Source organism: Prionailurus bengalensis, chromosome A3 (genome assembly GCF_016509475.1).
Source record: "Prionailurus bengalensis isolate Pbe53 chromosome A3, Fcat_Pben_1.1_paternal_pri, whole genome shotgun sequence".
Lineage (NCBI taxonomy): Eukaryota > Metazoa > Chordata > Mammalia > Carnivora > Felidae > Prionailurus > Prionailurus bengalensis.
Window position 1 is genome coordinate 128082184 of NC_057354.1, and position 15093 is coordinate 128097276.

The 15093-nt window shown below is 42.3% G+C and overlaps 1 protein-coding gene across 4 annotated transcripts in view; it reads left to right on the forward strand.

The window, feature by feature from the left end:
* The window catches only part of CYRIA (CYFIP related Rac1 interactor A), a 108583-nt gene that overhangs the window by 62972 nt on the left and 30518 nt on the right, over positions 1-15093 (forward strand). For 3 of the 4 annotated variants that reach the window (XM_043604491.1, XM_043604492.1, XM_043604493.1), the window contains one exon: positions 13066-13145. In XM_043604491.1, the coding sequence (XP_043460426.1) occupies positions 13076-13145 (70 nt within the window). In that variant the 5' untranslated portion in view covers positions 13066-13075. Of the gene's footprint in view, positions 1-1539; positions 1766-13065; positions 13146-15093 lie in introns of those variants that run through there. The other variant, XM_043604494.1, reaches the window with a different exon arrangement.

The following is a 15093-nucleotide window of genomic DNA, read 5'->3' on the forward strand; positions in this document are numbered from 1 at the left end:
AGACTGGTACATGATCTCAGGTGCTTGGAGTATCTGGGGTTGCATTCGAGGGGGTGAGAGAGGTGGAGATAGTGACTATCGGCCATACTGAAGCAAAGAGAAGGCATGGAGAGGGGTGGATCTCGGAGATGGGAGAGTTAAGTGGATAGAGTTTGGTGAGAGAATGGATCTGTGGAGTATAGTAGATGGGGAAGTCTCAGATGACACTCAGGTTTCTGGCTCATATAATTAGTTGAATGATGATGCCTTTTATTGAACAAAGGAGGGGGGAGGATATTTGGGAAAGATATTAACCCCTCCCTCCGAATCGCTATGCTTTCAGGAAATCCATTTAGATTTGTGGGCGTGGAGTTGAGGAGGGAGGTCCAGTTTGGGGCCGGAGGTTGAGAAGTCTTCAGCATATGGGCAAAAGTTGGGAGTCGGGAGGGTCCCACCTGAGAGGAGGGAAAAAGGTGTGAAGAAAGACAACTGGAGGCCAACACTTAAAGGTTACATGGAGGAACTGGAAACTTGAGAAGGAATATTCAGGGAGAAGAGAGAGGAACAGAGACCCTCCAGGATCTTCTCTGCAGCTCCTCCCTCTGACGAAGGGGTTGCCAGGCGCCTGTTGACCCACTTACCTAAGAAGGAATTCTGGGAAAATGGAGATTGGTAATCCAAGAGAACTGCCAGTGTTTAATCTAAAACACTGATGGTCAGAACCGCCCAAATTTGGGGTAACTTCTTGGTGTTTTGGTGTTTCCTTTTGGTTTCTAGGCTGAACTGAGGCCAACCCAGAGAAGGGGAATAAATAACTTGCCCAGGGAAAGGCATTTCCAAGACTAGAGCTCAGTCCCTAAGCTGCTGGCTCTGCAGGGAGTCACTTTCCCTTTGAAATTAGGCAGAACTGGCCTGGGTGGGCTGAGACTGTCAGCCCTCCTTGGAGCTAAGGGACAGGCTGACCAACCAGTTTGCTCATAACCGTGTTCTTGATTTCACAAGTGAAAGGGAACAAATTCACTAATGATTTCCCAGTGGTGGGCCGGTCCAGCGCAAAGCCCCAGCTTGATTGTTTCCATATTCGCTACCATTTGAAACTGGGGGGCATGCTGACTGGCATCCCTAAAAAAGAATTGGATTTTGCCCTCATTTCTCGGAGGCTTTTTGCTGCTATAATATTGATGTTTACGGGGAAATTAGCTATGATGAGGTAATAGTCTATTTTAGAAAACTGAACTCAAGATATCGAAAGGGCTATTTTAAACCTGCACTTAATCGTTCGGTTCCATAATGGTCTCTTGGCTTTTTTTTTTTTTTTTTTTTGAGAATTCCCACGGATTGCCTTACAACTGGACTCTAGCAGTTTGAATTCTCTGGGGAACGCCAAGCCCTTTTGAGGGACACCATGGTATTAATGATCGATGAGAATATTCAAGGCATTTTCCCATTTGAGTGCCATTACTTGTAGTGTTAAAACGTTTTGAAAACACATTTTAGCCATTAACTCATTTTTATTGTCAGATGAAAGTGCTTTAATAGACTCACTCTACTTCAGTTTTCCTCCTTCGGCTCGGAATGAAATCATCTGTTGGATTCTTGGCAACCCATTCGGCAACACAACAGAGAACCTTATGACTTCATTACAGAAGCGGCAGATGGGGGAGCGCCTTGCAGCCCAGCCCAGCGATCTAAAATCGCTAACCTGGCTTAGCAGATTTCAGCTCCCGGAATTTATAAGCTGAGCCAACATCATTCCATCGGGGCATTTTTCCCTCCAGCAAAACAGGTGCTTATTTCGTTTAGGCAGCGTATCTTGATTTTAGTTGAGAAGTTATTTTTTTAAGCCCCCTCTTTTGTATCTGATACATTACAGGCTGATGGTTAACCGGTTTTGCTTATAATTCAAAGCCGTCAAGTTGTGGGAAAGCAGTACGTACGGGAGAGGGCTCTGTGGCTACCAGAGAAAGGGTGTGTGAGCTGTATGAATAGCAGACTCTCAGAGCTGCACTCTCCTCCTGGGACATCTCCCTGGATGCCGCTGGTGGTTCACGGAAGGCAAGCCAAAGGGGTTGTTTGCTTTGCAGGGCGGTGTGGGGAGTCCGCGGGCCTCTGGTGTCACTGGCAGCAACTGCCATCCTGATTGTTGTCATGATTTCTGCAGCTCTGAACCTTGTTGATCAGGCTGGAAGGTACATTGTCTTAATAGCCCTCCTAAAGACGGACAGTCCCCGGAAACATTCCCAAAGCCAGAACTGGCCTGCTTTTCTCAGTTCTGCTTAGAGAAATCTCAGGGCACTACTGCAGTTAGGAAGTTAGACTCCTGGGAAAACTGGTAAGACTTATGGCAAGGCTGGTAGCAGGTTCCAGCCGGAGGCACTGGCCTGAGGGCAGAGAGCAGGTTCCCCTTGGAGCTCTGCTTCCTAGCCTGAGCAAGTAACTGACCAGGTTAGCAGCTCCTAGATTTTTGAATTTCGTCAACCAGTAAAATTTAGAAAGCTTTACCTTTCTGCGTGGCCCAAGACATAGACTTTCGTTTTTCTTATTTTGCCCTTGACTCATTGATGCCTTGGAACCACTGGGCAGAGCAGTTTTAAGGATTTCTTATTTTTTCAGGGCCACCCGTGGGCCAGGCCCTGTGCTAAGTGCTGGGGACACAGTAAGGTGTAAACATGGCCCTGCCCCAGAAGACCTTGCATCAAGAGAGATAAGGGAACAGGCGTGAATCACAGTCCAGGCTGGAGGACACCGTGATATGGTCATCACAGCATGTTAGGTGAGCAGAGAGAGGCAGAGCTCACTCAAGTGGGTGGGTTTTCCTTTACCTGAGGTCAGGCCAAAGAGTCGGGAGAAGTCAGGGGACTCCTGAAGGCTCTGGTTTCCAAACTCCTACTTGAAAGGGAATTCCAGGGAGGCCCTTGCCAAGGACCAGTGCTTAGCGGTCAGACGGAATTGGATGCCAGACCCCACTCTGCTCCTTGTGGTCTTGAGCAAGTCTCTAAGTCTTTAAGATTATTCCTTTATCTCTAAAAATTGAGATAATAACAATTCCTCCCTCATGTGTGGCTGTAAAATTTAAGATATGGTGATACATGAGAAGCTGTCATCACTATGGCCTGCAAAGCATTAAGAAATGCTGGTTGCCATTGTAATTGTAAACAGAAGGAGGAACATATGCAAGGGCCCTGAGGCACTAGAGAGTGGGGCTCCTTTAGAGCAGGGCAGGGTGTCAGTGGAGTCAAGGGTCCTGGGATGGGGAGGAAGATAGGGGCCAGGGGCCAGGTGTCTCTGTGCCTGGGGCATGTTACCTGGGTGCGCTATTCCCTGTAGGCACTGCGGGGCAGTGGAAGCATATTAAGCAAGGAAGTAACATAATCAGATTTGTGTTTAGAAAGAGGGCTCTGCCAGTCGTATGGAGATGAATGGAAGGGTAACAAGACTGGCGTCGGGAAGATCGGTTTGGGAGCTGTTTCTGGATGCAGGTAGGTTCTGCTCTGCTGAGGGTCTGAAGGAAGACAACCAAGGTAGAGACAGAAAGACGTGCACAGTTTTATGAAGCGTCTGGTGGTGTCCTTGTTAGGTAGCTGATTAGCATGTTCTGGTGAGACCTGATGAGCATGGAACAGAAACCCTCCAGTGGCAACAATACACTGAGCTGTACTTTTTATGTCTTAAAGAATGGATTTAGGGGTGACTGGGTGGCTCAGTCAGTTAGGCTTCCGACTTCAGCTCAGGTCATGATCTTGTAGTCTGTGAGTTCGAGCCCCGCATCAGGCTCTGTGCTGACAGCTTGGATCCTGGAGCCTGCTTCGGATTCTGTGTCTCCCTCTCTCTCTCTCTCTCTCTCTGCCCCTCAGTGGCTCACGCTCTCTGTCTCCGTCTCTCTCTCAAAAACAAACATTAAAAAAATTAAAACAAAAAAAAAGAAGAATGGATTTGATGTCCCATTTACTCTTTGGGTAGATAGAGCGTGAGACTGAGAGGCAGGACATCTCCATTCTGGACCCTTCTTTGGCCCAAATGTATTGTGTGTCTTTTGTGTGTAACAAAAAAGTGCTTTTTTGTTAAGTAAGAGCTTTAAAAAGATGATCCCGGTTCTAATGTAGAATGTATTGTTGAAGACATTTGGGATTATGGATCAGGAAGTCCAGAATCCAACTGGAAGACATTGGGAAAGATACTTTGTATACCTGACCCATGAGTTCTGATCTGTAAAACGGGTCCAATAATACCTTTTCTACATTTAACACATGCTCTTGGTGAGGATGAATGTGGCCAGACGCATCTTTGACAAAGATGTGATGTTATATAAATATGTCATTGTTGTGTTCATGATTGGTCTGTGGATTACATGCTATGTTGCAGAAAAATATTAGGATCGACTAGAACTTCTTATTCCCCCAAATACTGACTTATAAAGAATCAAAGTCTTTGATTTATTAATATCTTTGTACCAGGGATGCTAAGTATTGTAGATTCTTGAAGGTATTGGCTCACTTAAAATGCTAACAGAACCTATCCCTTCTGATAGAGGTATTGGGTATTTATCATCTTAGACCCTGAAGAAAAACATTAGAAAATAAAACTGTGTAGGACTATTGTTTGATCTATTTTTTTTTTTCTCATCTTCTATTCTTTATTGATCAAGGTGGTCTTGGCTTAGGAATTCTCTTTTCAGATAGTCATAGCTACTAAAGAAATCTCCCAAGTGCCTATTCATGAAGATTGGTATTGAAGTTCTGCTGTATGCAGGGAACAGTCAGCATTCACACTAATGCTTGCACCCTGTGCTCGAGTCCTTTGTTATGTCTTATAATAAACAAATTAATTTCCTCACAAACTACGGCCACGTTTTTTAAAAGCAAGCTCAGATTGGTTTTATTTGGCTTTACACTCTGGGAATACAGCTAATACTATTATTCAATATTTTTTCTTCCAAATAAAAACAGAGTTCCAAATTAAAAAACAAAAAACACGTGTGTGTGTGTGTGTGTGTGTGTGTGTGTTAGCAGAGAACTGTTTATCCAGACGGTCATTGTTTTCCACTGAGCAGGCTTAGAGCTAAGTCCCGTGGAAGTGGTTTTGTGCTCAGAGCCAAGAAAGTAGTCGTAGAAAACACCATGTGCGCATCCCAAATTGTCACCCTTGGGAGATGAGAGCCTCCCTTGGCAGGAACGTGAGGGCCATCTCTACAGGCACTGTTAACACACCTAGAGTGACGGGAGAAACACCCTCCTCCTTCGAGACTATTTGGGGAAAAAGTATGAAAGCACCCACTTCAAAATTATACACCAGTAACAGAACCTTGAGGAATCAGACTTCTGTACTGGGAAGACTTGCTGAGTCACCATCCAGCTTGTGACTTTTGTTCTCCTCTCCTCTCTAAACCCCCTTCCCCCCACCCTCCCCCACACACCCCCAGCTGGAGAGCTTCTCTGGGCCAGTCCAGATCCGAAGGGTCGCCCTTGGGGCAGCTCACTTCTTTTGTGCCAGCTTCTCAGGGAGACTCCACCCCCTGCGGTGTTCAGTTCCCTCCCTGTCTACACCAGTGAGCGGTGCTAGTGTGGAACAGACCACTTTGGAATGGAAGGGAACAGAAGCAGTAGACCCTCTTCCAAAAAAAGAAAGTGCATGTGTACAATAACAGCCCATCCTGCGTGCACTTTCCACAGATAGTGGCCTCCCAGGGTCCCCAGACGGAGACCTCCTGGGGGTCTGAAGTTCCAGGTCTTCTGCTATGGGGAAAAGAGCATAGACTTCAGGGTCCCAGACTCTCTCTTTGATTCTCCTGTAGTCCTCAGGAAGATGCTTTAACCGCTCGAGCCTCTTTTTCTTCCAATAAACGTACAGATAATGACAGCCAGCCGAAGGGTTGCTGGGAGGTTTGAGTGAACTAAAGTGTGCGAAAGCTCAAACATAGTGCCAGGGACACAGTGGGCACTCAACGAAACGTGGATTTCTTGGGGGCGTCTAGGTGGCTCAGTCTGTTAAGCGTCCGACTTCAGCTCCGGTCATGATCTTGCAGTTTGTGAGTTGGAGCCCCAAGTCAGGCTCTGTGCTGACAGCTCAGAGCCTGGAGCCTCTTCAGATTCTGTGACTTCCTCTTCCTCTGCCCCCTCCCTTCCTGGCACTCTGTCACACGTGCTGTCTCTCTCTCTCTTTCAAAAATAAACATTAAAAAAAATTTTTTTTAACTGTGGATGTTCTTGTCCCTCCTAGGTATAATAATGTAATAAAAAGCTATAGTGTCTCTGATTGGTTCTTAAGATGTACCAAGTACATACTGTTACTTTTACATTCAGTTAACATTTCTGAGCACCTACCACTTATCAGAAATTTGTTATATGCTTCCTGGGTAGATCACATTCTTAAGTCGGTTACGGTCTCCCTGCCCAATAGAATGGGCATCCCCTGAGTACTGAGGCCATGCCTTCCATTATTGCGTACCTCACCCCCACGTGTCCTGTGTATTGAGGGCATTTAACAAGTCATTGACCGTTTCCCTCAGGTCATTATTAAAGGTGGCTTTTTTTATTTTAAAAAACAAAGGGGGAAAAAGAAACTTCCCACCGAACTGCTGTCAGAGTCCCTTGTCTTGGAATAGGAGTTTGCCTTTTCCTTCTTTTTCCATAGGTCACTATCATAGAATCAGTGTTGAGGAAGGCTAACACTGGAGGGAACCAAGCCTCCTGGGACTGAGTGGGCAGTAATCCTAACGTCCTCTCCTTTAAACTGCTGGCAAATCTGCATGTCACCCCTTTGTCCTTCGGCATTCCATTTCTTGTCTGTGGAGGTGTTTCGTAAGCCACTTTGGTGTGTCGTTAGATGTTCGTGTTTTCCTTAAACTTCCTGCTATATTTATGAAATGGGACACAGTCATAGACATAACCATTTGGCTAACATTTGCAATTTTCAAGGATTTTTCTAGCATTTACTAAAAGAGTGACCTACTTATTCCTACTCTCAAAAGCGTTTGTGTATGCTTGGAATTTTTGTGATGGAAATAAGTAATGATCTATAGAGTGATCGGAAGACCCCAGCCTCGAATTATTACAGACTTACATAAATATTGGTTTTCTGAGAATTTGGGGGTTTTTAATAAGTGTTTATATATTTTTAATCAGTTTCTATATTTAATCTGAATACTCCTAAATTTTCTACTTCTAGAAAATATATCTTCCTCCTATGTATATTTTGAAGATGAAATAAGAAGAATCTATCTAAAATACAATGTTCGGCATGTAGAAAGGTATCTTAAAGTGCTAGCTTTTAATGCCTTTCCATCTTGGTCTGGTGATAGTGAAAGCTTTTTGCATGAATAAACATGGATTGGGGCACCTGGGTGGCTCAGTCGGTTAAGTCTCTGACTCTGGATTTCAGCTCAGGTCATGATCTCACAGTTTGTGAGTTTGAGCCTCACAGAGACAGCAGCCTGGAGCCTGCTTGGGATTCTTTCTCTCCCTCTCTGGGATTCTCTCTCTCCCTGTCTCTCTGTCCCTCTCTCACTCAGGCTCTCTTTCTCTCTCAAAATAAATAAATAAACTTAAGAAAGAAAGAAAGAAACGATTAATCTTCCAAGACCCAAACATGAAGGATGAAGAAAAATGCACCTTATTTGAGTCCAGGGACATTGCATTTCTTTGATTCTCTGCATATCTTAAGCCATAACGTGAGTTGTAATGCTGAATAATGGAAACTAATATTTTCATGGCATTTTACAGTTATATGCAATGTTTTCACACCCATTTTATTTAGTCCTTGCAAGAACGTTGCACAGAAGATATTATTATAGGACTGTCGTGCAGATGAGAACCCCAGGTCTCACAGCCAAAATGACTTGCTCCGGAAAAATGGGAGAATTGGATGGTTCTTCATGTTTGTGCAGCTTTTTCAACTTTTTCTGTGTCATCTCCTTCATCTCCTCCTTATACTATATATCTTTTGAGAGCATCCGTTGGCCATGTTGTTCTTTTGACTTACTCTGCTTCAGATTCTCAATACTATGTCTTACTCTTTGTCAGTAAATCTCAGCTTGCAATGCCATGGGAAAACAGGTCCAGCCAATAGCTAAGGCCAACATGCCAAGGACCCAGTGAAGCAGATACCCACACATCTTTGCTTTGGTAGGGAAGGGACAGTCCTAGAAAATCCAGCCATGGAAGAAGACTCATGTCTCTAAGAGTAAAAGGCCATCCAGAGTGGTAACTGATGGAAAGAGAACCACCTTCCGATAGTATTCTCCAAAAGCAGGAGACATCCCAAGTAAAAGAGTCAGAGAGCGTATTTGCAGGACCCACCCCTTCATAAGTACTTATCCAACTGGTATGTCCTTTTCCTTTCTCTTCATCTGATAGCCAAGACCTTGGACTCTTCCCTTGCTGCCCCCCTGCCAGACTCTCCTTGCAGAAATGAATTCAGATCTCACAACACTCAGGTGCACACTGTGGCTATAGCAAGTCCCAGGAGGACTTTACTTTAAGATGATCTTTGAAGATGTTAAAGGAGTTGTGTGTGTGTGTGTGTGTGTGTGTGTGTGTGTGTGTGTGTGTTTAAAGTAAGTCTAAACCTCACAATACAGACAACATTCTATTTTCAGTAATAAAAACGCTCTAGACCTTATTGCTTCATCTCTTTTATGCCTGGAATCCCTCGTACCATCCTCCTTTGTGACTTCAGTTTCTATTATTTTAGTACTTTAGCATCTATGTTTTTTGATATACAGCTCTCCTTCAAACTGGGTTCTCCTCCCCCTCTTATATTACTGGGGAGACCTTTCCTATCCCTTGAACTTACATAAACAGCATAGAAACCACCAAGAATCATCATCAGAATCATCATTCTTGTTTTAAGGGACTCGGGTTATGGCTCTCCTACAAGACCCAGAGCACCTGCTGGGTTTCTCTCTTCTCTCTGGCATATGTCCCCACGCTGTAGGGGAGAATGACAAGTAGCTGGCATCCCTTGGACAGACCCAGCAGCAGGACACATTAGAACTGTAGCCATGGAGTTAACCAAATACAACGTGGAAACCAGAGTTCGCGCTTTCTCATCAGCCCCGTACTGCCCACCAAGCTTCCCTGCCTGCCACCCATTTGGCCGCAAAACCTCTTCTGTACCCACGGGAGCCCTGAGACTTGACTTCTCCCCAGACATGACTTCCTCTGTCTACTCTTAGCCATAGGAAACTTCTCTTTGTCTCAACTGTCTCTTAGCTATGATCAATTTTTCCTTTTTTCTTTTTAATAAAAAAAAAAAAATAGAAGTAGAACAAGAAGCTCTACTTCTTTAGCATAACCCATTTGTTTTTATTTTCCGGACACCAAATCTTGAAAGAGAACATTTTTCTCCTTTGCTTTGGCCGGCCCGCAGAAGCTCAGGTCCAAATTGAACACTTGTCTCCAGTAAACATGAAGACTTTATGGCCCAGATGACCTATATAATTCACATACTACTTGCTCTTTATCTTCCTGTTCCACTTTTATTTCTTTCTTCTCCCCACTTGTGCTATGTAAGTATTTGCATTTTCTAATAGTGTGTAATAACTTATCTTATGTTCTTTTATGGAACAAGATGAAATATTAAAAATAATCATCGTATTAATGAAACCATCTCATTAGTAACGTGCTGCATAGCAATGGATTTTGTATGCACGGAGGAGCTCTTTGCAAAGAGCAGTCACTGCCGTGAAGGTCATGGCTGGGGCTGTGGTGCAAGCCCCATGGGTGAGGATCCCTTCCAAGTGGATCCTGGGGTCTCTTCTCAGTGACTGTCTGTGTGATGTTAACTCACTTTGTAGACCTTAAGCCAGCATACACTTCTGTGGGTTCTTGTTGACCTTGAAGAGGAATAGAAATCCTCAGGTCGTTCTGTGCTTATTCAAAGAGTGTGTATTGAATTGCAGCTTTCATAGGACTGCACTTGACCCCTAATACTACATAATGTTCCACAGTCATTGTTGTAGACATTTCCTTTTTGGGGTATGAAACATCTAGAATATTGGGAGTTCCTTAATTGACCCCAGTTGATGTTAGAATCGTGTTCCAAAATGTTTGACTACATGAGCCAACCAGCTTAAATAACATCTTTTATCCTTTTGAACATCTAGAATTCTGTAGCCAAGTGATATTTGATTGTATCTCCACGTGTATTCCTTTCAGGCTGTTGCTAATTTCAAAGGATTGACATATTTCCCACCCAGGTAGTCTGACAGTAGAATCATGCGCAAGACAGAGTTTTAGGAGGCAGCTAAATCCATTCAGGTCTCTTGCGACACGTTAATAGCACAAAACCAGGAAAATCAAGAATATTTAACTTCCATTAGGGCATTTTATGTGGAAGCTGGGACTGCTATTAAACTGTGGAATCATCTTACTACCAGAAGTGTCTCCAGGTCTGAAGTAGAACTGTTCATTAAGCTGGAAACAGATTCTTTCCAAGAGACCCCAGGCGGGTTTGTGAATGTTGCTCAGCAGTAGGGATGGACTATACCAGTTCTGAGCTTCTGAATTTGGCAGGATCTACCTCATACAGGGCTTTTGTTCAAAGGTATCTTAAAAAGAAATGTGCATGGGAGGAAGAGAAAAATGACAGGAAGAATAAGGAAGATTCTTTTTGGAAGAGCAAAGCATGGTGTTTGCTTCCCAGTGTGTGCATACATGTGTGTGTATGTGTGTGCACCCACGTGTATGTGCATGCCCAGATATTCATATACCACGAGATGGGAAGTCTAAGAAGTATCTTGTCCAAACTTCTGCCCAACACATAATTCATTTTTGCAATATTTTTGCAGGCTGGTAGAACACATTTCTACTTAAACACCACCAGTTACAGGAACTTCACTATTTCACAAGGCAAAGCCCTCCATGCTCAGACAACTCTAATGTTTTGTTTTTCATGACTCTGAATGAAGATCTTCTTCAATTATTTCTTCAGTGACCCAGCTCTCTTCCCTAGAGCTGCATGCAACCTATTAATCCACCTTCCATAGGATAATCCTAAATAAGTATTTGAAGGCTGTTGTACTCATCATAATGATTATGGTGGTATCATCATCATCATTAACACTGGTAGTACATAACATTTCTTGAGCACTTCCTGTACGTGATGTGCTAAGCATTTTATATTTCATCTCATTAATCCTCAAGACTCAATGAAATAGATAACATTTCATTTATTTTATTTTATTTTGAGAGAGAGACAGAGAGAGAGAGAGAGAGAGAGAGAGAGAGAGAGAGAATGAGTGGGGGAGGGACAGAGAGAGAGGGAGAGAGAGAATCCCAAGCAGGCTCCATACTCAATGGTGAGCCCTATGTGGGGTCTCATGACTCTGAGATCATGACCTGAGCCGAGATCAAGAGTTGGAGGCTTAACCAACTGAGCCACCTAAGTGCCCTGAAATCGATAAATTTCAAAAACTCATTTTACGGATGAGAAAACTGAGGTTTGGAGAAGTAAGGCAGCTTGCCCTGGTAACAGAACTAGGATGGAAATCAGGCTTCCCCAGTCCCTTTTCTAGCTCCACATTAGTGACCTATACTGTGGATGATGTGTGCAGGTGTTTTTTCATGGGAGGATAATGGGGACTAGACTACCACCTTCTGCATCCAAGGGAACTTCTGGCTGCATACTGTCTCACACAAAGCATTCTCCTCTCATCACATCTTTCTTACAGTGGTGTATTTTTAGGAATTCCTGTGTCAGCATAAACACTGTTGGAAGCCCTGTGCAGACAAAACTGCAGCCTTGCGGTTTTCTTTTACTGGTCCAATGATTTTTCAAGTTGATCCTTTATAAACTGAGGTGTCTGAGTCGTGAGTTAGAGAAATGCCTTCCAAAGAGCACAGCATCCAGCATCAAACTGTGGCTCCGTGAGTAGGTGCCGAATGATTGAACGGACCTGTGGCCTCCTGAAGAAAATAGTTTAATGTCTAGAGCTGAGAGAAGTAGAAATTTTGTGTTCTACCTCAATAATAACTATTTCCCTGTTCTTTCTTTTTTTAAGTTGGGATTGCAAATATGTATGAAATTCGTATTTCTCTGCTGGTTTGATTCACCCATGCAATTATGCTGTAATTTCATTGAAAATAACTTTTTGGATTAATATGAATACCTTTTCATGTTTACACTTCATGAAGTACCCAATCTTGTTACCACTGAAATGTCAAATCATGAGAGCTTCTAACTTTCCAGGTAGTTGCACCTCTGGGAAATCTGGCCTCCTCCACAGGCCATGAGGGGTCTCCGGAGCTGTAAATCTGTGTTTTCTAAACTCTTTTCTCCAGAAATTTTAAGAAACTGACCTTTCTGGAAAGATATTTTAATCTCTTGTTGTGCTTGTCCATTAACATGGTATGTTCTCACATCAGTGGAAAGGAAACAAAGCAATGCTGAAGTATTAACTGTAAAGATTCAAGGACTTGGTGAAGGGCAAAGGGAAACCCATAAATACACCTAAGCCCTCCCTCCTATAACTAAAGTACCTGATTCTTTTTTTTTTTTTTTAATTTTTTTTTTTTGAGACAGAGAGAGACAGAGCATGAACGGGGGAGGGGCAGAGAGAGAGGGAGACACAGAATCGGAAGCAGGCTCCAGGCTCTGAGCCATCAGCCCAGAGCCCGATGCGGGGCTCGAACTCACGGACCGCGAGATCGTGACCTGGGTGAAGTCAGACGCTCAACCGACTGAGCCACCCAGGCGCCCCAAGTACCTGATTCTTAGAATAGAGTGTTCTTTGGTTAATTGTCATTATTATGAATGAGACCCAAGATACAAGTGTATTCTTCAGAGACAGCTTGTGACGTTCTTCTCACTGTCATACTTTATATGTTTTACACTGGATATCCCTAACTTCTGGAGAGCCAGGACCTCACAGATGTTTATCCTACCCTGATTGAGGAAGGAGTTGCTAAGTTACTAGTCATCTGGTGTGGAGATATTTTATATCAGATGCAGCTATTGGAAGTCCAGAGTGATGTACACAAATTAGTAAAATATGTCCAACCCTTTAAGAAGTCTATTTTTTTTTCTTAAAAAAAAAAAGTCTATTTTTCATCCTTTTAATGGTATTTGGTTTTGTATTGCCTCTCCTAGGTTTGCTGGGATGGGAAACCTGCTCAAAGTCCTTACCAGAGAAATTGAAAACTATCCACATTTTTTCCTGGATTTTGAAAGTAAGTTCCAAAAATCAAATGATAATGACGGGAACCTTTTACTTTCTTAATAGCTTGTTGATAGAGAAGTTATAACATAAAGATTTTATATGATACTTAAATCCAAATGTTACCGTTCGTTCTTTCTGAGTCTTCAAAGATCATTTTATTTCTTTCTTTTCCTGTTACTTTTTTAAGAAACCTGATAGGAAAAATTTTTAATGTATGTTGGGTTTTCTTGGATTTTACAACCAGTCAGCTTTCATCAGCTAGCATCAGTCATCATCATGTATTTTTCTTAATAATTTTTATGAAATTCTATGTCATATTCTAAAGAAAAATAGTATGTATACTAATTTATGTAGGTTAATATAACAAATATCACTAGACACAAAAAATTTATAGAACTAGAAAATAGGCTTACAGATTATTTTTGAGTCATCTCTGTTTTTTATGTTATTTGATTGCACAAAACTATTTCAAAATTTTGAGATACCCCCCTTTAATTTGAAGGTTATGTTTCTTTTATGAAAAAAAATTTTTTTTTCTAAAGTAAAGTGGCTTGTGCATTATGACTGAATAAACATGGAGGCTATTATTCTTACCTTGTTTATTTTCTTGGTTGAATATATTTTCAAATGAGTGACACATTCATGTTTTATCAACTAAGCTTATGGTTCCACCTTCACTCCTGTATCCCCCCTTTTCTAAATTACAATTCTACAATAGCAAGAACATTAAATGTTCCTTTTCGCAGTATTCACTGTTTGTTGCAAACTTTAATCTGCTTTAAACTTTAAGTTTTCGAGTATCTACTTAGATCAAAAAATAAGTCAGAATTTCATGGCATATATATTAAACTTGCTAACAGAGATTTTCTAAGTAAATGTTAGAAGACCCTTTCAAGATACAGTAAAGCAAAAGATGACTGCTCCCTAGATATGCCTTTTCCTAATCTTTCGTGAGTCTAAAATAGCTACTTGGAAAGGAAAAGTACTCCCAAAACTCATGGGTCCTAAAAAAGTGTTGAATCTAGATTATATTCCATGAAGATACCTCACTTCTGATTTAACTCACTTTGCTGGTATCGTTGCTTGGATGGTTTGGTTGCTTTTGATTGGGTTGGGCTAGGTTCGGTTGGACTGGTTGAGTTGGGTTGAGTTGGGTTGGCTTGTGCTTGGCTAGGTTTGGTGAGGTGGCATAGGTGGCCAGCGGTGTAGGTGGGAACTCAACAATAGAGTGATTTGACACATTGAAAGGAATCGGCTTTTTTACTGGTGTAACTTTCGCAACTCCCATATACATATCTTTGTTGTTGTTACTATTGTTGTTAAAATGAAAATTTATTAGTCACTTTAAAGAATTTTACAAGATAAATCACCTCTTATCCTACCCCCTCTATTACTACTTGCGTGTTTAGTTGATTCCTTCCACTTCTTGTCGCATGCATTTTATTTACACTGTTGCAACTAGCATGTACGAAGTCCAAAACAGACGTGGAGGTAAAATACCCCATTCACTCAAAACTTGGCAGGGGGGCATATGAACACCTAAGGTAGTCAAATGTCTGCACTTTTTTTTTGAAGCTCTAAATTCTACACACATCTGCACATGCTGCTTATAATTGCCTACCAGGTTCAGTGGCCCCCATTTGTCTATTTACCTGTTTTTGGATTCTTGGCTTTCTGTGCTTTTATAAAGAGTAGTATTGAGTTCCTTGTCAAGTCTAATTTTAAAAGCCTTCCAAGTGATAAAATAAACATCTTCAGGGATTTAAAGCACTGGTTTTCAAAGGGTGTTCTCCGGAGTACCAGAGTTCTGAGGTTATTCTTCAGGGGATCCCCAGCCCCTGGCTATAGCAGAGGGACTGCTCTCCTTCTTTCTTATGACCCAGTACTCTGGTCTGCTCAGTCTTGTAGTTTGAATAGTTCCTTAGCTTTTTCTTATTTTTAAAAAGGTCATGGTGGCT